This window comes from Emys orbicularis, chromosome 4 (genome assembly GCF_028017835.1).
Source record: "Emys orbicularis isolate rEmyOrb1 chromosome 4, rEmyOrb1.hap1, whole genome shotgun sequence".
NCBI lineage: Eukaryota > Metazoa > Chordata > Testudines > Emydidae > Emys > Emys orbicularis.
Window position 1 is genome coordinate 62,309,511 of NC_088686.1, and position 21,564 is coordinate 62,331,074.

The window sequence follows — 21,564 nt, forward strand, 5'->3', positions numbered from 1 at the left end:
CTGCGCCGCTGGGCCTGGTTATCCCCGCCCCCTCGGCCCCGCACCACTGGCTGCTGGGACATGTAGTCTCTCCAGCCTCCGACTGACCTATGGTTCTTAGAGCCCTTCGGGGAAGCGGAACTACAACTACCACAATGCCTCGCGCGGCCCACAGCCCACCCGGAAGGTCTCTCTCTGGCCAACCGGCAAATCACCGCTCCCGGCAGGCTCTGCGCAGCAGGGGTGTGCGCATTGTCATGGGAAGTGTAGTTTTTTTTTATTAAACCATATCGCTCTGCGGCAGGGGATCGGATGGGGTGTAAGGACTACAACTTCCATCGGGCCCTGCGCTGCCATTGCCGTGTTCTTGGCTATCTCGGATGCTGGTGGGATGTGGGCAGCAAAGTTTCCGAGCCGTAAGCTCCAGCGGGAGTATTAACCCCTTCCGCTAGAGTCGGTGATGCGAGGGTCTCGGCAGGTGCTGGGGCAAAGGTGGCTCTATAGGTGCAAAGCCTTGTGGTTTGGGAGCCGTGCACTGGGTTGTGTGGGGTCTCGCACTGACTAGCCTCTGAGTCCAGACTCTCGCAGTGATTACTGTTGGTACAGTATGTGTGTAGTATTGTAGCTTTCCGTGGCACCTGATTTGAATTGGGAGCTTCTGGGATTTTTGTCATTTTGTGCGTTTGTACGGTGCGGAGCAGTCTGTGCTGCCAAATACATAATAGTTTTATGGCAAAATATGTTAAAGCAGGAATTAAATCTCGGCTTTGGAGAGGTGCCATCCTAAGTACGCAAATTTGTACAATACAAAGACAGTAGATGTTGTTATTGCTGATAGGCTTTGCAGAACAAGGCAAGTGAGACTGGTGGTGATTTGGAGGAGAGGGGGAACACTTGGTGTGTCTTATCCTAGCTTTAAGCTGTCAGAACATAGTCATGTAAGAGAACAATAAATTATAATGTTATTTATTGTTAACAATAATGCTTTCATTAAAAGGTTGTCTGTAAAAGTTAAATAAGGATCAGATCCTTTCTTCTCCTCTCTCTGCTGAAAGAATCTGAGACCATCATTTCTACAACCAGACGTGCAGCAAGTAAACTCTGAAATGCCGTAATTCATCATCTCCCCCAACACGCTCCTGCCTCTGAAGGAGAAGAATATTCCAGGACAGCTCTATCTGGACAAATAGACAGCTTCAGGAGATAAACTATTTCTTTTTGTATATCTGTGAGAGAGTGAGTGTGCGTTCTCCATTAGCACTATGGATAGAAGGTGTTATGGCTGTGCATCCAAATTTACTCTCTTCAGAAAAGAGGCAAGTCTCTCTTGAACACTGGATACAAGATCTGGCCCTAAAAAGTCAGTTAGGCAGGCAGCTGAGTGAGTTTCCTCATGGCAGTGTTTGATCAATGCCATCTGAAACTCCAACAGTTTGAGGCTCCTTATATCAGAAATAGTAACCCCACCTCCCACTCTCTGCTTTACGTTCACAGTTCAAACCTGCTGCGCTTCCTTGGCTCTAAGCACATGTTTTTGTGTGTGTCAGTGTCATTGTTTTCCTTAATTATATATAATTAACAGACACATTAACCTCTCTGTGTTTAAAACATGTAGGAATTGCTATAACACAGCGGTTCTGAAACTGTGGGTTGTGACCCCATTTTAATGGGATCGCCAGGGCTTGCATTAGACTTGCTGGGGCCAAAGCCAAAGCCCGAGCCCCACCGCCCGGAGCCAAAGCCAAAGCCTGAGCCTCATCGTCCCGGGCGACGGGGGTTGGGCTTTGGCTTCAGCCCTGGGTGGTGGGGCTCAGGCTACAGGCCCCCTGTCCAGGGCTGAAGCCCTTGGGCTTTGCCCCCCCTTACTATACTATGGGAGGAGATGGTATTCCTGACTCCAGCAGGTGATCAGCTTGTGTCCTAAAGGCTGATACTTTTATGCTGTTTATTCTAGCTAGTGTAGCTGCAACTACTATTCTTATTCATACAAATATTTAATTCTCTTTTTAAACTTACAAACAAGCACATATCATAGCTCTGAAGTACTTTTGATGTGGAAGTTGCTTCTGCCTGGTGCATATCCAGAGAGATTCAGTGTATATTTTACAGCGTTGTTGCAGCCAGCCAGTGAAACCCTTGCACTTCCTTGTTTCTTCTCAGTGTGGGTGCAAGAACTGTGGGCGGGCATTCTGCTCAGGCTGCCTTGGGTTCAGCGCCATTGTTCCCCGTTACGGGAATACTCAGCAGAAGGTGTGCAAGCAGTGTCATGGGGCGCTAACCAGGTAAGGTGGGAGACTTGGGCACAGTCTGTGTGTTTATATACTCTGTTGTTTTTTTGTTTCAGCCTCTGGTGTCACGATGCAGATTTTGATCCACTTCCCTTTTTATAACTCCACTTTACACAGCCACTCGTATACCGTCCATAAATTGACATGCCAAACCAGTCCTTTACTGAGCTGTTTACCATGTGGGTTTCAGTTCCAAGTATCCATGCAACTGTATAGTACAGGGGTGGGCAAACTTTTTGGCCCGAGGGCCACATCTGGAAATTGTATGGCGGGCCATGAATGCTCCTGAAATTGAGGTTGGGGTGCGGGAGGGGGTGAGAGCTCTGGCTGGGCATGCGGGCTCCAGAGGGGGGCCAGAAATGAGGCATTCAGGGTGCAGGAGGGGGCTCCGGGCTGAGGCACAGGGTGGCGGTGAGGGCTCTGGCTAGGGATGCAGGCTCTGGGGTGGGGCTGGGGATGAGGGGTTTGGGGTGTAGGAGTGTGCTCCGGGCTGGGACCGAGGGGTTTGGAGGACAGGAGGGGGATCAAGGCTGGGGCAGGAGGTTGGGGCACAGGGGGGTGGCTCAGGGGTGCAGGCTTCGGGCGGCACTTACCTCAAGTGGCTCCTGGAAGCAGTGGCATGTCCCCCCTCCGCCTCCTACAAGGAGGCGCGGCCAGGAAGCTCTGCTGCGCGCTGCCCTGTCCGCAGGTGCCACCCCTGCAGCTCCCATTGGCCACGGTTCCCAGCCAATGGGAGCTGCAGGGGCAGTGCTTGGGGTGGGGGCAGTGTGCGGAGCGGAGCCCCTTGGTCGTGCCTCAGCGAAGGAGCTGGAAGGGGGACATGCTGCTGCTTCCAGGAGCCGCGTGGAGCAGCCCTGACCCTGCTCCCTGGCTGGAGCACCGGAGCGGGGTAAGCCCCAGACCCCACTCCACAGAGGGAGCTCAAGGGCCCGATTAAAATGGCTGGTGGGCTGGATGCCACCCGCGGCCATAGTTTGCCCACCCCTGGTATAGTAGCTGAGTAGCTTGGTGATTGGAAGTGATGCCACTAAATCAAAAAACAAACAAAAATAATCCACCTTCACTGTTTCAGAGGCCTAGATGCCATGTATAATCTGAAGATTTAAGGTTTGTGGGATTGATTTGGTTGTAACAGAAAAAATATTCACAGTCTTCCAGCTTTGAAAGCCTCAGATGCATAGGTGCAGGTTGCATAGTTAAGCACACAAATCAGGACATGCAGAGTTAAGATTAGTATATAATCAGGTATCATAGATCTGTAACTCAATATGTTGTCATATATAATTATAATATTTTGTATTCTATAACCATTTCTGTAATATACTATAATGTATAAACATTGTATAATACATTTTAAAACATTTACGTTATATAATTTTGTATTTTGAAAGCGATGTAAGGCACATCTCTTTCCCAAGGCTTCCCACTGATTGTAAGCCAGGAGAACCCAGAGCCTTTGTCCCCAAGTCTCTTTCCATTCGTTGCCTCTTTCTAACTGCAAGCTGCTGCAGAGAGTGGTGTCTGTGTTCCTCTTATTGTGGAATACTGACGACACATTTTAAACCAAGTACATTTTGCCCAGGTACTACAGTGATGAGTGCCATAGTAATGTGCATCGTAATTTCTCTAGGTTTGAAAGAGAGAGGATGTGCAGTTGTAGCATTATCTGGACATCTGTCTCAGGTCTGTGTTTTACAGTTGAGATGTTTATGTTTTTGCTTTCCAGAGGAGTGTCTCATACTAGTACAGCTAAATGGTCTCCACCAGAGAACTACAAAAAGTAAGTTTTGCTAGTTAGTCCAGCCCATTTGAATCTTTAGGTGGATATTCTTTTGGTTCTTGGCCTCTCTGTTGAGACTGCCAACAAGAAGGTGGGCTTGTGACATGGACACTTCTCTGCTTGGAACTGGACTGAGAACAGCAGCTCTTTCAGTTAGGTCACCAAACAGCCACCTCATGGTAATGACTTTTGGCTGCTATAGACCATGACTGAATTCAAACCTGTGATCTAGAACTGAAAGGTTCCATGTTTCATTACTAGTTATCCAGTCTACTTTTTGACCATTTTATATTGGTACTGCTGTGAGAGGAATGGTTTTCCTTAGTCCTTGGGGGGATCTCTGCTTCCCCAGTCCCGAATCCATCCTAGCAAAGTCAGGAGCAGGAATAAAGGAGTTTTCCATATTCTGTCCTATATCATCTTTCCCTAAATAGCATGTTTGTAGAGGAGCTTGCGGAAGATGCCTTCATAATTCTTGTTCTAAGCGCCTGCTCCAAGTTATGCTTGTTTTTTCCCTTGTCACAGGCGTGTAGCAGCTCTTGAGGCCAAGCAGAACCAGCCGACGGGTCCGCAGAAAGGCCCAGTGAAACCCCAAGGCCGGGCAGGCTCCAAATATCAGGGGCTGTCAAAGGAGGATCGAGCTATTGCAGAGAGGCTGGAGAGGCTCAAGGAGGAAACGAAGCCCAGTGAGTTTCATAGTACGGTGGACGCTTCCTGCATCTGAGCAGAGGTTCCGTTGTGCTTATGAGCTGTACAAATATCAAGGGTGGACTGCATAGTCGCAACAGTCGGTGCATTATAGACTAGCCTCCAGTCATGGAAGCTGGTGGGAGAAAGCTGCCCGTGGGAGCCAGGTCCTGCCCATGCTATCAGAGCAGTGGATACCTGGGCCCCATTCTCTGGGCTGCTGCTCTCCAGCGCACACATTTTGCTGCCTGGACCTCTGCTTTCTCACTGGTTTGCCTGGTGCAGTCCTTATCTTGCATCTCTTGACACAGTGAAATAAGCTGCTTGTTTACATCTGTCCTGGGCATGTCCCTGTGCAGGATAACATGGTAATGATAGGAACAAAGTGAAGCAGGGGACTGCGCACGGTGCTGTTACTGTGTGGCCAAACTGGTGTGCAGAGGTCACACATGGAAACGCTTTGACTGAAGTACTGGGTCCTGCCAAGAGCAATGCAGGGCTCCATGGGACTACACTTTGCCCATTCCTGCTTCCAGGAACAAACAAAGGAAAGCTGACTTCGGCAGACAGTTCTAGGATGCTTGAGTGGGAAACGGCAGCAATGGACTGTCTGGCTCCAAAGTGGGAGGTGGAACATGCATTTCGCTTTCATTCCTCTAGTTAGGTTGGTGCTGCAAACTTCATGGTTGGGAGATGTACAGGGGAGGAGGCAGTGGCTAGAATTAAGTGGTGGATGATAGCATTAGACCAGTGGTTCTCAAACTTTTTTACTGGTGACCCCTTTCACATAGCAAGCCTCTGAATGTGACCCCCCTTATAAATTAAAAACACTTTTAAATATATTTAACACCATTATAAATGCAGGAGGCAAAGTGGGGTTTGGAGTGGAGGCTGACAGCTCACGACCCTCCCCATGTAATAACCTCACGACCCCCAGTTTGAGAACCCCTGCATTAGACCAATGCCCTAATCATTTCAAGGTACATGAGTCACACAGTAGCAGGACCCTTGTATGTGGACATAGTAACTGAGTCGCAGTGCAGTTTTTATTGGAAGAGACACCCTTTTGGAAGAACACATTCCAGCAATCAAGAGAGTTTTATGCAAACCACAGGGAATGTTGAGCATGGCTCTGGCTAATTATTCCTGGCTGTGATCAGTGAAGTGAGGGAGGCTTTGCTTAGCTGTCCAGGGCCCCATTCTCGAAAGAAAAATATATTCCAAGACACTAAAACTATAAAAGCCATTTGCTTGCTGTAAACAAACAGAGTTGGTCTGAATTGCAGAGTCCATCCCGTCTCAAGCTGAGATAGAATCTAGGCTTGCAGCACTGAAGGATGACCCCAGCAAACCCATTGCATCCACACAGGAAATGGAAGACCGTCTGGCTGCCCTGCAGGGAAGAGCCCTTCCATCCAAAACTCCCAGACCGGTAAGATCCCCTGGTCCCCTTGTGTCAGTTCTTGCCAGTTTCTCTATCTGAGCTCTCCCAGTAGTTGTAGTGTCCCAAGAGATTTCAGAGGCATATCAGGCCCTTCCTCCTGCTTCATCGATTCATGTCCATCTGGCTGCTCCAGAAATATACTCATTAGCTGCCAGCTTGTGGTCTAAGAGTGCATTGTCACGCCCCAGAATTGAACTAAGGGCACGTGTTCTTCAGCTTGATGAGGACTCAGAGATGGTGGGCCATTTGTGGCCCTGCCTCACAAATGATTGTTTGTTTAGTGCTAGAAGCTGTTGAGAAAGGAGCCTCCCTCCCTGAGATTCAGGTGAGTCTTTAACAGTTAGGCTGTTAGCTGTTTTATGTGGGTGGACCTGGCTTGAGGGGGAGCATTGTCTGGAGGTTAGAACCTGGCGCTGGGAGTCAAGAGTCCAGGATTCTAGTCCCAGCTCTGCCATCAACTTGCTTTGTAACTTTGAGAAGAAATCTGTGGCCTGATTTTTCAGAAGTGCTGAGAACACACAACTCCCATTGAAGTCAGTGGGATCTGGGAGTGCTCCCCACCTCTGAATATCGAGCTATTAACCTCTCTCTGCTGTAGTTTTTCCATCTATGAAAAAAAGTGATAATACTTGCCTACTTCTGAAGGTTGATGTGATGTTCACTAGTGCTTTTAGATTCTTGCTTGAAAGATGACATATCAGCTCAAGGGATTCTTATTAAATAATTAAGCGATCAAATGAATGGCAACTTAAAAAAACAGATTAATAATAACTAATTTGGAGTGAGACAGGAAAATATTTCCTCTTGAACTGTGGTAAATACGAGACTATGCTAGAAGTTCACTTGTCAAAAGAAAACAAACTTTTATGAACTCATCAATGAAGATAAAACATGGCTTCTTCTGTAGAGAGATGTCAGAAATGCCTTCCAAGAGTGTGGCACAACATCCCAAACAGTGAACAGAGCGCCAAATGTTTAAAACAATATTTACATTGGGACACAGCTGGTTCACGTTTAACCCCAAATTTAGGTGGTGGTTGTTTGTATGTTTAAAAAAAAAAAAAATTCTAAAGCTGAAGTAGGACATTTGCAAAAGTTTCCATAACTTAAAAAAAATAAAAATAAACGCTCCTCTACAATATTGACAGCTCAAATGTTGTAGCCTAGTGATAGGACACATACACTTGAAAGTGAAACTGAGCAGGAATTAAAGTGAAACTGGTTAGCATTCATTGCAACGTTCATTGCATACTGAGAGAAATGCAAAATAGATTATTAACAATGTCAAGTGTTCTTTAAAACATAAATGTGGGCATTTTTAAAAACAAACATTTTTAACTGGACAGGTTCCCCTTAATGATCCATATAAAATGTACTGGACTGTTTCACTATATCTATAGTGTATTTACATTTTACGGCCAAGATTTTCTAAAAATTGGTACTAAATTTAGGCTCCTAAATCCATATCTAGCTGTAAGTGGCCTGATTTTCAAAGCTATCTATTTATCTTAGGCACTTATATGTCCTCTATCACTGCAGTTTCTTTAATGTATTTATCCTCACAGCACCCCTGGGAGGAAGGAAAGTGTGATTATCCCCATTTTACAGGGGAAACAAAGGCTCAGAGATATTAAAGGCTTGTCTACATGTAAAACACAAAGGCAGTACAGCTTTGCCGCTGCAACTCTTCAATGTAGACACTACCTACACTGACAAGAGGGGTTCTCCTTTTGACATAGGTAATCCGGCTCTTGAGAAGTGGCAGCTAGGTTGATGGAAGAATTCTTCTGTCAGCCTAGTGCTGTCTATACTGGGACTTAGATTGGCTTCACTGTCCCTCCCAGGGGTGTGGTTTTTTTCACACCCTTGAGCGATATAGTTATGCTGAGCTAATTTTTTAGGGTAGACCAGGCATAAGTGACTTGCTCATGGTCACACAGGAAGTCTGTGGTGGAGCAGGGGAATTGAACCCATCTTTCTAAATCTCAGTTTAGGTCCTAGCCACACACTCTCCTTTTTCAAAACAATTTCCACTGACTTATATGGGAGCTGCTGCATGGTTGCCAAACAGTTGTGAAAACTGGACCACTTATTCTGGTGCCTAAATGTCGGGCCCAGTGTCACAGTAAGAATCAGTATCAGAGCTTGGATTAGATCGTATCAGTTCCTGGCTCCCAGTTCTGTGCTTGGATTAGCCGGTTGACTTCAGTAGAAGCTGTGCATGCTCAACATCTCTGAAAATCAGGCCCAAAGCACCTCAAGTTGGGCACCCAAAAATGTAGGCACCTAGCATTAGTGGACACTTTTGGAAATGTTGGTCCCAATTAGGATAGTCTCATAATTGGTTACACAATTTTTCAGATTTTTCAATTTGTCTCCTTCCATCACCTGTTTAACACTCTCCTACAGCTTTCTCCCATGCACCCTCTCTGTTTTTCCAGGCGCACCAGCCCCCTGATACCAGAACCCAAGTCCAGCAGTCTGATGACCTGTTGACCCAGCTGGCTGAGGAAGTTGCCATTGATGAGAGTTATAGTCCAGGAGCCCAGCCTCAAGGTATTTGTTATCATTGGCCTCAAACAGTTTTTCTTAAGGACACTACATACACCACGATGTAATAGCAAATTTTTTTTTAAGTACATCAGAAGCAGGAAGCCTGCTAAACAACCAGTGGGGCCACTGGACGATCAAGGTGCTAAAGGAGCACTCAAGGACGATAAGGCCATTGCAGAGAAACTAAATGAATTCTTTGCATCGGTCTTCATGGCTGAGGATGTTAGGGAGATTCCCAAACCTGAGCCATTCTTTTTAGGTGACAGATCTGAGGAACTGTCCCAGATTGAGGTATCATCAGAGGAGGTTTTGGAACAAATTGATAAATTAAACAGCAATAAGTCACCAGGACCAGATGGTATTCACCCAAGAGTTCTGAAGGAATTCAAATGTGAAATTGCAGAACTAGTAACTGTAGTCTGTAACCTATCATTTAAATCAGCTTCTGTATCAGATGACTGGAGAATAGCTAATGTGACACCAATTTTTAAAAAGGGCTCCAGAGGTGATCCCGGCAATTACAGGCCTGTAAGCCTGACTTCAGTACCGGGCAAACTGATTGAAACTATAATAAAGAACAATATTGTCAGACATCTAGATGAACATAATTTGTTGAGGAAGAGTCAACATGGTTTTAGTAAAGGGAAATCATGCCTCACCAATCTACTAGAATTATTTGAGGGGGCTCAAGAAGCATGTAGACCAAGGGGATCCAGTGGATATAGTGTACTTAGATTTTCAGAAAGCCTTTGAGAAGGTCCCTCACCAAAGGCTCTTATGCAAAGTAAGCTGCCACGGGATAAGAGGGAAGGTGCTCTCATGGATTGGTAACTGGTTAAAAGATAGGAAACAAAGGGTAGGTATAAATGGTCAGTTTTCAGAATGGAGAGAGGTAAATAGTGGTGTCCTGCAGGGGTCTGTTCTGGGACCAGTCCTATTCAACATATTCATAAATGATCTGGAAAAAGGGGTAAACAGTGAGGTGGCAAAATTTGCAGATGATACAAAATTACTAAAGATAGTTAAGACCCAGGCAGACTGGGAAGAGCTACAAAAGGATCTTTCAAAACTGGGTGACTGGGCAACAAAGTGGCAGATTAAATTTAATGTTGATAAAAGCAAAGTAATGCACATTGGAAAGCATAATCCCAACTATACATATAAAATGATGGGGTCTAAATTAGCTGTTACCACTCAAGAAAGAGATCTTGGAGTCATTGTGGATAGTTCTCTGAAAACATCCACTCAATGCGCAGCGGCAGTCAAAAAAGCAAACAGAGTGCTGGGAATAATTAAAAAAGGGATAGATAATAGGACAGAAAATATCATGTTGCCTCTATATAAATCCATGGTATGCCCGCATCTTGAATACTGTGTGCAGATGTGGTTGCCCCATCTCAATGAAGATATATTGGAATTGGAAAAGGTTCAGAAAAGGGAACAAAAATGAGTAGGGGTATGGAATGGCTTACGTATGAGGAGAGATTAATCAGACTGGGGCTTTTCAGCTTGGAAAAGAGATGGCTAAGGGGAGATCTGATTGAGGTCTATAAAATCATGACTAGTGTAGAGAAAGTAGATAAGGAAGTGTTGCTTACTACTTCTCATAACACAAGAACTAGAGATCACCAAGTGAAATGAATAAGCAGCAGGTTTAAAACAAATAAAAGGAAGTATTTCTTCACACAACATCCAGTCAACCTATGGAACTCCTTGCCAGAGGATGTTGTGAAGGCCAAGACCATAACAGGGTTCAAAAAAGAACTAGATAAATTCATGGAGGATAGGTCCATCAATGGCTATTAGCCAGGATGGGCAGGAATGGTTTCCCTAGCCTCTCTTTGCCAGAAGCTGGGAATGAGCGACAGGGGATGGATCACTTGATGATTACCTGTTCTGTTCATTCCCTCTGGGGCACCTGGTACTGGCCACTGTCGGAAGACAGGATACTGGGCTAGATGGACCTTTGGTCTGACCCAGTAGGGCCATTCTTATGTGTGTTATAATGAGAAGGAAGCAGGTATCTCCCAAACCACCAGGATTAAAAGTGTGCCAAGTATCCTGCCTTATCCCTACCTCCCCCTTACCAACACACAATGTTGACCAAGAGCAGCAGCCGAGACCTATGTTGATTTGCCATTGTCTCACCCCGTATGGTTACGTTTCCCCTTTCAGTGGTAATATTGTTGGATTATTTTTCTCTATTTTTTTATGGTAGCCCAGTCTGGGGAGGAACAATTTTTAGAATTTCCAGTCCTTCCGTGTTCTATTAGATGGTTCACATGGTAGTAGTAAGATCTTGGGACACTAGTCTGGCCAGAGCCATGCCCAACATCCCCTGTGGTTTGCTTAAAACTCTCTTGATTGCTGGAGTGTGTTCTTCTGAAAAGGGTGTCTCTTCCATGGGACCCCAATAAAAACTGCACTGTGACTCAGTTACTATGCCTACATACAAGGGTCCTGCTACTGTGTGACTCATTTACCTTGAAACTCATCAGTACTTTTAGCTATGGAAAAGAGAGAGCTGTGCAGCAGAACAGCAGACATCTCCACAGTCTGAGTCGAGAGTTCTGTTACTCTTAGTCCATTCTTTTAATGGCATGGGCTATGTCTGGAGAGGGTTGCCATTGTAACACCTACATGCTCTGTCTGGCTGTGTTCCAGCTGTTAATACCCAGACCCTGAATGATCTCAATCGGAGAAGTGAGGGTGGCATCAGCACTGCTGATCTGGACCCAAAACAGCTGGAAGAGGAGAAGAATAAACTTCTGGCAGAGGCTGCTGCTGAGCTGAGGGAGGAGAACACTAGGGAGGAGAAAATCCTAGAAGTTGCAAAGAAACTGGCAGCACTCAGAGGCCAGGACCCCGAGAAAGGTGAGTAATAGGAAGAAACACTAGGTTGTGCTGAAGAAGAACAGGGCGGTGTTAGCTTGGTGTTAGCGTCTCTTTGTCATGCTGGGAGAAGCTGAAGCTTTTACATGAAGATTAACCTCCATTTAGCAATGGGAAGAAATTACAGCTGGAGGGAATCACATCTCTACTAGAAATGGACGGTCCCTTGATGACAGGATTTGGGGTCCAGTTGTTAAGCTGTATGGAGTAGTCCAGGATTATGAAAACTAGGGGTTGAGGCCCACTAGGGGTGAAGCTGTGTGGATGAACTCCCTTTGCCCCATACCCAACCCAACAGCTAATTCCAGTGTGCCAAGATTTGTTTAATTATGCCCCTTTAAATGCATTATTTTCCTTCCTTCAACCCCAACTTTTAAAAATTTGACAAAAAAAATGTTATCTCCCTTCCAAACAGACCCATCCCAAAAGGAGATGCCGGTGTGTGTTCCCTTCAGTGTACCATCTGCTTTGCAAAAACCAGTACTGGGTCGAGGGTTGTGATGCAAGATCAAATTCAACTCCCCATGCCGAGCACAGACAGCGTCCCTTGAGATGTGAAATGGCAACAGGTGCTATTCAAGTGTAGCTCACTGTAGCCTCATAACCTTCCACTCCTCTTGCAGTTACTCTGGAAGACTATAAGCTCCCTGACAGTGATGAGGAGCTGACGGAGGAAGAAGCCATTCAGCGAGTCCTAAAACAGGTCAGGAACAGCTGTTGGGACTCCGCTCGCTTTCCTCTTAAATAATCTTAGCATTTTTGTTACTTATTCAGTGTGCAATGACCCTGTCGTCTGTCCCTGGGCCAGGGTCTTGCTCTCTCAGATCTTTCACATCTAAAGCTAACTCCACCTCAAAGTGATTAGCAGAGCAGTTCTGTAGCCCAGCTGGCTAAGGTTGCAGACTATGTTCTGTCGTTGTGTGCATCTGACTTGCCCTTTCTTGGTTCCTTCCTGTGTGGATATGCGACTTCCCTGTCTCGAGAGCCCCATGTATCTCTGGAGTTTGCCACAGAACATAGGTCCTGATAGCCATGGAGTATGCAGGCCCTTGCCAGTCTCTTGTGTTTTTTCCCTTTCATGCACACATTCATTCTCTCTCTCTCTCTCTCTCTCTCTTGATTGCTACTCATCTGATGTCCCTGCCCCTAGGCAGGAGATGATGTAGTGCAGCTCGCTTTATAAAGGCAGTTCTCCCTCCCTGCAGACCTCTCAGCTATAACATTTGGGCTTCTCTAGAGAATTTGGTGATTAAGGGAGGGGAAAGAAGTTTTGCTCCAGGAGAGAGGCTCACGTAGGAGTTTGAAACAAAAGACTTCATGCTTTCTTTTGTTCCCAGCTCACTGAGGAAGCAGCTCTGGATGAAGCAAGTGGCTTCAACATCCCTGCTGATCAGGCCACCCACCCAGCAACCTCACAGCAGAACACAGCCAAGAAAGCAAAGCTAAAGGTCTGTGAGCCAGTCAAGCCCTCTTGAAATGACCTGTTCCAGTTCCTGATACAACACAGCTCCGTGTAACTCAAATCTCAGTCCTGCTCTGAGGCTGCCTTACAATGGTATTTACTGTACTGTAAGTTGCCAAAACCAGAGCACGGCAAAGAGCTACCAACCTGCTTTCCCTAAGTTGGCAGGCTGAGGAGGTGAATGTCTCAACTGGCTTTTCCAAGGCCAGCCGACACTGACTGTACTTTGCGTCTCCCCCCTGCTGGCCAGCTTTAACAGGGCTCTCTATCTGGAGCATGGCTCCTTGAAAACCAGCCATCTGCAGGACTGGATGGCATCCTCTGCAATCAGAGGACCTGGTCAGTATATAGTCAGCGAGGAAGATACAAAAGAAGGGATTCCTAACCCATCAGTGTAATTATACAGAACATAAGCTACAGTCTACTACTAGAGAGCCTGATCCTGCACTGCTGAGGTCAATGGGAGCTTTTCCACTGGCTCCAATAGGTGTAGGATCAGGTCTGTAAAGAGCAGTAGTAATCAAGTGCCTGTGTTCTTTTATAATGTCAGTGCAGGGAATTAGTAAAAGGATGCCATATATTGATGGCTATTCCAGCCCGTAACATAGCAGCATGCACTCGCTCTCTGTTATGTGTCAGAAGAATTAAATGAATCTGTGATCTCCATGTAATTGAAGTGTCTGTCCTCAGTGAGAAAACATCTTTAATTACAGATGTTATCAATGTGTCAGTGTTAAAGCTTTCTTACCCTGACCTTTCACGATCATTAGTGTGAATGTAATTATATTATTATTAAAAACAAACTTATCATTAGAGCTGGGCCAAATTTTTTTGACCAAAAGATTTTGCAGATTTGTCGCATGTGCCAAATGGTTTTGGTTGGGGGGAAAAAAGAAAAACTCTCAGAAAATTGAAAAGTTTAGTTTTCTGACACTTTCAAAATGAAACGGTTTGATTTTTTTTTTTTATTCAAAACAATTTTTTCATTAGAAATTTCCTTCAATTTTATTAAGAAAAATAAAAACATTAAACCTCTAAATCTAAACCAAAGTTTTTGTTTCAGGTAAAATGAAACATTTAATTCAACCTGAAACAAGATTGTTTTCAACTTTTTGGTTTTGCTAAAATGTTCAAAAGAACTTCGCTTTGGATCAACCTGATACAATTTAAAAATATAAATTCAGAACTGCCACCGAATGGAAAAATAAGTTATTCACCCAGCTCTATTTATTGTTTTGCTGGGAAACAGTTTTTGCAATCTTTGAAGAATGTTCTGACAGTTTCTCCAAATAGGTATGTGGCTTTTGGAGTGCTAAGCTTCTACCTGTGACTCTTTTATCACCATAAAAGAGACAAGGCAAGTGAGGTAATATCTTTTATCGAACCAACTTCCGTTGGTGAAAGAGAGAAGCTTTCAAGCTCCGCAGAGCTCTTCTTCAGGTGTTTCTCATGAACAGAAGTTGGTCCAATAAAAGATATTACCTCATCCACCTTGTCTCTCTCATATCCTGGGAACAACATGGTTACAACAACACTGTTATCGCCGCAAGGGCAGTATAAATCTAAGGAGACTGATGGTCTTGTAGTTAAGGCATCGCACTTGGGAGATTTTGAGTTCCATTCCGAGCGCTACCACAGAATTCCTGTGTGACCCTGGGTAAGTCACAGAGCCTCTCTCTGTCTCGATTCCCCATCTACAAAGTGGAGAGAGAGAGAAATACTTCCTTTCCCCCACCCCTTGTCTGTCTGGGCTGTTTAGAGTGTAAGCTCTTTGCAGCAGGGATTGTCTCTTCTTGCCTGTACAGTGCCTTGCCCAGTGAGATCCTGATTGGGGCCTCTAAGCATTGCCATTTGCCACAACACAGATAATAATTGTAGGTGGATGTTGGTGACATCAAACAAGCAGGAGAAGCTATCTGCCTATCAGGAAGATAAAAGCACATGCAATCTGGGTGGGAGCAATTATTTTTTAGTTAGAGAATTAGGTAAATGCATGTGCAAACAAGTGCTTGGACTCCAGGCAAGCTTGCTGTGCAGAGTGTGGTGTCTGCAAAGGTTGGACACCCTTGATGTAAAGACACTGAAGTAGTATATGTGTAATTGTGACCAGCATATATCAGGGCCACCCGGGGGGGGGGCAAGTGAGGCAATTTGCCCCGGGCCCCACAGGGGCCCCCATGAGAATATAGTATTCTATAGAATTGCAACTTTTTTTTATGGAAGGGGCCCCCGAAATTGCATTGCCCCAGGCCCCCTGAATCCTCTGGGCGGCCCTGGCATATATTAGAATGTAAGTGCTGTATGTCTCTGTTCTGGACAGAATCACACTGTAAAAACCCTCCCCAGTTGCTGTCCCAGGTGAGACGATCCTCACCCAGCATAGTTCAGTCTAATTATCCTAAATTATCCCAATCTGACCCCTGATTTTTATTTATCTGATTTATTCCTGTATTAGAGCCAAGCTCCAACTGCCACAGCTAGTGCTAAGAAACCCATCCCAATTGCTAAGGCAGAAGACAGTGATGAGGAGGAGTTACCATGGTGCTGTATCTGCAACGAAAATGCCACATTGCGCTGCCATGACTGCGATGATGATCTCTACTGCCAGCGATGCTTCCGGTAACACTGATAACGCCTTTTGGCTAGAGATACCCATCAAGATGAAACCTAGTTCTCCATGCCAAGTTAGAATAACAGAAGAGTAGGACTAGAAGGGACCTCAAGAGGTCATCTAGTCCAGTCCCCTGCACTCATGGCAGGATTAAGTATTATCTAGACCATTTCTGACAGGTGTTTGTCTAACCTGTTCTTAAAACTCCAATGACTGAGATTCCACGACCTCCCTAGGCAATTTTTTCCAGTGCTTAACCACCCTGACAGTTAATTTTACCTCATGTCCAACCTAAACTGCCCTTGCTGCAATTTAAGCCCATTGCTTCTTGTCGTATCCTCAGAGATTAAGGAGAACAATTTTTCTCCTTCCTCCTTGTAACAATCTTTTATGTTGCATGGTTTAGTGGGTGTTTCTTCTTCTAAACGGAAGAACCCCTAAGAGAAGGAGAAATTTGAGATGCTCAAGAGTCAGATTGTTACCTCGCCCTTTCAGGAAATAGTTTTATAGCACCATGAGTTAACACTAGCTAGCATGGAAGTACAAGCACTATCATCATGCTTCAGGGCATAAACTGGGATCAGGAAAAAATGTTCCTTTCGTATTATAGTATTGCATGGTGAGGATGTTATGCCTTTTTCTGAAGCAAGTTACACTAGCCACTGCTGAAGACAAGATGTGCAAGACCATTGTTCAGGTTTGGCAATTACTGTGGTTTGTTAATGACCTTGAAGGATGGGTCAGAACAGACTCACTGGCAGAGAGATCAGCTAGGAGGAAAGTGTGGGATCTACAAGGATAGAACCGTGGCCTTAAACCATGTGAAATTTTTTTTTTTTTAATCTGGTGATTCCTGAAGCACTTGAAATTGGAGAGCCTTTACATTTTATGTACCAAAAGCTTCTAACTCTCAGTCGAGCAATGCAATAGTTGCAATTTTAACTTTTAAACACCTAAAGCTTTTGCATTCTGGCAGCATGTTATAAATCTCTGGTTTAAGAAGCTATTTCCCTTCAGTGCAAGACTGTTCTGTGAAACAGAAACCAGATGGTAGATTGAGATGATCTCTGATGTTCATTCTGTCATTTCATGGCCTGTTGATGGTTCTGCAGAAACCAATCCAATGGGGGGGGGGTGGTGCGAGTGAATATATTAAAATAATAAGGACATGCCTAACTGGTAATGCTAAATAAGTTTAAGGAGAAACACATCAGCCAGATAACGGAGCGGTAAGAGGCAGAGATGAGAAAAGCAGCAGAGTGGCAGGGTATTAAATTAAGTCAGCTGTACGATCAAGATCAGGGTTTGTGTTTTCAGTCAATAAATAACCCTCCCTGCCTGAAATTGAGCAGAAATTAATTGAGCAGGGATTTTGCCCTCTGCAATTCATTTGCAGTGCCATATGCAACAGATTATAATCACAACTCTTATTACATGCCTCTTACCCACTGTCCTGAGAATGTATCACTAATTACATGAACATGAATATTTCAGAGAGACCCTTTGTCATTTCTCTCTCCAGAAGTCAGAGGACAGAATGAAGTTTTCTGAATTAGCAGGCAGTCTTCCTCTTCATAAAGAACTTTCCAGGGCGACGTTAAAAAAAAAATCTCAGCTGTCAGTCTTGATAAAGCCAATGGTGGCCCAAGGGAGAACTCCTCGGTTAGTCAAATGTATCAGTGGGGGTTGTCTCTTGCTTGCATTAGCTGGATGAGGCTCTGTGCAGCTGCTACTGCTGGGTAGGCTGGTCTGCACAACCTACCATCACTAAATGCCATCTTCAATTCTTGTTTGCCTTTCAGGGAAGGCCATGATGAGTTTGACCGGAAGGAGCACCGCACATCTAGCTATCGTCCTCCTTGTAAGCAGAAATGAGTTCATGAGCTGTGAAAAGGGAAGAAGATGGAAAACAGAGATACAGAGGGAGTTGTCAAGATGGGAAGAGTCCACGAGGGCATGTGCTTGCTACCAAAACAGAGGATCTTTTGAACAATTTGAGGAACCTCTGTAATTCCAGAGAAGCTTGGCGAAAATGTGACTCTCCTCCCCAAACATAGCCAGGGAAACATGGCTGGGAATGAAGTGCACGCTCTGCATACATGATAGTTTAAGCCAGTGGAACATTAGAAAATGGATGAGTTGCTATAAATGTAAATAGCATGAGTTTAAAACAGGGGGCATTTGGATGATGGTAAAGCTAGGGAAAGAGCATGAATTTAAGCCATTGTGAGGCTGCATGATGAATAATTTCCTGCTTTTGCTAATAATTTACACATTTTGTTCAAAAAAGATGACAAGGCAAGTTAAATTAAGAAAAGATAAAATTCTTCATGGCTTGATCAGATATGTGATAAGAATCTCCGAAGTGTAATAAAGGAATGTGAGTAGGGAAAGCTCTGAAATTGTTTTACAGCGTGTCATCCTGCAGTCATGCCCTGTGACCTCAGTTCTAATGCCAGATGGATCAAAAAATGAAATGAAAGGCCTTACTGTTTTTTGACATACTCTGGCTGGATGTGAGAGGACGTGAGGTGACCTAAAACTGTAGTATAGCGTTGTTGGGGGCTTGCTAAACAGCAGCTGTGTTCTACCCCAGTAGTGGCTGCATTTTATTAGTGGATGATGTCATTCCTGTAGCTGAAAAGCATTCTGGAGTCTGTCAGGATGAAAGATGCTTTGTAAATGTAAAATGCTAATAATGAGCTGAATTCTGTTGTCGAATAGGTATGTGAGAATTCTGTGGAAGTCAATGAGAGTTGTACACATTTGTCTGAGAGCAGAATTTGGCCTGATACAATTATTAGAATCACTGGTAGACTAAAGATACCACCCCCTGCTCTCTCCACTGCCCCCACATATTTCTGTTCCTATGAATGAATACATTAAACGCAGCTCTATTCTTGCCCATCTCTGGTGCCTGTCCTGGTGCACGTCACAGATCCCTAAGACCAAAGTCATTGGGGTTATCCACTGACCTGGCAAAATTCACTCTCTCTAATACAGTTCTGAGTAAGCCATAAGTGGCTGAGGTTCTGTTTATATTAACAGTGGCAGTGCCTAACTCTTTCGTACAGCGCTTTGGGATAGCTGAGTAGGAAAGGTATTGGATTATTATGATGTAATGCTGACAAAAAGCCCAGCACTCGCAAGATGATGATAAACAGTTCCTGGTCTGAGGAGGTTAGTCTAAAAGATGAAAACCAAGATTCATTTCTGGGTTTTACTGTGTAGGAGTGGGAGCCATTTCATAATTATTGGACTGGAATGATTACTCAGATAGCTAACCACCCACACTTACAGAAAGGATCTGCCTTGTTCCCTTTGTGGCTCAGTATTTTCAGGGGGAGAGGGGAGTAACTGCTGTTCAAATGTCTGCTGTCTGATTGATTTTTAAGAGGCGTCTCTGTGTAGTATTTGTCCAAACTGCTCCAGCAGTAGGTCTTAATCCTGACTCCCCTCCAGACATTCAGACTATGTGCATTCAATTCTTTGTTTTATAGCTACTTCTCTTAAACACCTCACCCTGACCTGTGGGTTAATTACGCCTAGGTGAATCTCAGCACCATCCTATTGAACTTCCTGGTTTCCTCAGCCACAGTTGAACTTGTAGCTATTTATATAGTCAGCCAGGGTGGCCCTGTGAGCCCTAACAAGTGCATCTCATGAGGAAAACAATTGGTAGGTTACAGCTTGAGCCAGCCTGCTGGCTTGCCCAGGGTTCCAAACTGGTTTCTGTGGGCTCATCTCATTGAACCCAGAAAGGAATGTCCTGGAACTGACGTTTAATACCTAGGCACATGTGGGAGCTTCTCTTTACTTGCTTCGGTCACACAGACTGACCCTCCCCTCTCCCCAGAAAATGAACTTTTGTGGATGCTGAACCCTCTGCATGTGATAATGGGCCTTTTCTGTGACCCTCCCCTTGAAATGCATTAGACTCCATCACTAGCTTATCAACTTCTATAGTGTGGGGAAAGAGGGCTGTTTGTAGCAGGGTAGACAGACTAACCTTTTGGTTTTCTCTTTGGAAAAGACAAATAATGTGACTCTTATTTAAGAAGCATGCTTTTAAAGAGTCGTATGGCTAAAGCCCTGAACAGCTTCCCATCATCTTCAATGGACTGGTGTGGTTATAGCCTTGTCCAGTGCTTTGAAAATACTCAGCAAAACCTATGAAATCCTGAGTTACAGCTGTGCAAATGAAGGGGAGAGAACTGTATCTGCAAAAGAAACAAAATTGGGCTTGTGCCCTTTTTCGCTTCTTTATGAGGGATAGAAAGGGCCTGAAAGGGTTTTCTCCCCCCAGAACGTTGATTTTTCTGCATTTTGAAATATCAGATCTTGCCTTTTTTGGCTGGAGAATTGAGAGTGATTATGACATCAGAAGAGTTTAAAACCTGAATATTTGAGAGGGGAGCTCAGAGGTGTTATTAGGAGTATGATTTAGGGGGAAATCTTTGTTTCATGCACATGGGCCAAGATACTCAATTGTAAAACCTAGATCAATAGAATGTTTCCAGCTGTGTTTTATTATAATCAAAAGAGGGTGTGTTTTTAAACAAACATTCCCATGCAATGCTTGCAACTCACCCCTGGCAGGCTTGTGCTAGTGCCTGAGAACCAGGATAATAAAAGTAACTAGAAACTGATTGTAAACAACAGCAAAATTGGCTAGTCTATTTTCATGGTCCAGGCCAAAATAAATCCAAACAATAAACAACAACATACTATATTTAGATTTTAAGAATTCTTTCCATTGAAAAAAAGACTTGCAATTTTGTATGTTTTTTTTTCTTTTTAATATGATTTTTGAACTTGACAGATCCTCTTAATTTCCCCTCTCTCTTGTATTGATCTGGGAAATCAGAATGGATTTTTGGAGCAGTTCCTGGCTGTTAGGCAAATATATTTTGAGACAAAATTTTAACATTACTTACCCAAGTCCCTGAGGTTTTTCAAAACCCATATTCATGCTAGGGCTTGCCCTGAATTGTTGCTGTGTTGTGTGGGGTTTCATTTAGAGTTTAGGTCTCAAGAATTACCCTGTTTGGGGCTGGTACACCAGCACGGAGGGCTTGACTGCTTCTCCCCACTTGGACTGTGGCTGCTGAGGAGAGCACATGAAGGCAAAGTAAACAGGACACACGGGTTATTTTTAAAAATACCTTCCAGAACCTGTTTTTAACAATCCCTGACCCAGCGCATGGCCCAAGTCCCTTCATGGCACCCAGAGTAAAGGCAGGGGGTGGGTGGTGCGTGGTGCGTCCAGCCATAAGGATAACATCCAGGATGGTGCAAGGGGAGAGGCATTTCAGCTCCTTCGTGCTCTCCCTAGTCAAATATGGTTCAACAAGCAGAACCCATTGGGCCAGTAGAATACAAGCGAAGGCTTGCACAAGTGCACATCTCTGTTCCCATGGCAGCTACGTGAACCTCTGAGGATTGTCGTAACTCTAGTTCAGTCCACCCAGCTCATTGCCTATCCCTTGTCAAAACTGGATCTTCCACCTTCACCTCAGTTTGATCCTTTGCTACATTTGACTAAGCTCCTGGCCTGGCAGAGACCAGACTAGCTTGTAAAACAGGTGTTGGGCAAGAAAGATCATAATTGGCTTTGTCAGGAAAACTTCCAACATTTTTATCAGCTCTCAGTGGATTAATGAACTCTTTGGCTGGGCTAGCCTCTGCCCTGCTCTCTGAGTGGCAGTGAAATGATAAAGGTCAGAACCTCAGCAGGTGTAAATCAGTGTAGATCTATTGGCGTCAAGGCAGCTATGCCAATTTACACCAGCTAAGGCTCTGGCCCAGCATCACCTCTGATCTTTTCAGCATTTTAACTTATTTAATTTCGAGAGTTGAACTTTGAAG

The 21,564-nt window shown here is 44.6% G+C and overlaps 1 protein-coding gene across 1 annotated transcript; it reads left to right on the forward strand.

Moving 5' to 3' along the window:
- The first annotated feature begins 1,124 nt into the window (after positions 1-1,124).
- ZFYVE19 (zinc finger FYVE-type containing 19) lies at positions 1,125-18,459 on the forward strand. The gene is made up of 11 exons (XM_065403686.1): positions 1,125-1,295; positions 2,140-2,261; positions 3,994-4,047; positions 4,573-4,733; positions 6,021-6,166; positions 8,620-8,734; positions 11,396-11,605; positions 12,247-12,326; positions 12,961-13,071; positions 15,541-15,704; positions 17,499-18,459. Exons 1-11 carry the CDS (start codon positions 1,242-1,244, stop codon positions 17,569-17,571), a joined length of 1,290 nt encoding a protein of 429 aa, XP_065259758.1. The 5' UTR covers positions 1,125-1,241; the 3' UTR covers positions 17,572-18,459.
- The last annotated feature ends 3,105 nt before the right edge of the window (positions 18,460-21,564 follow it).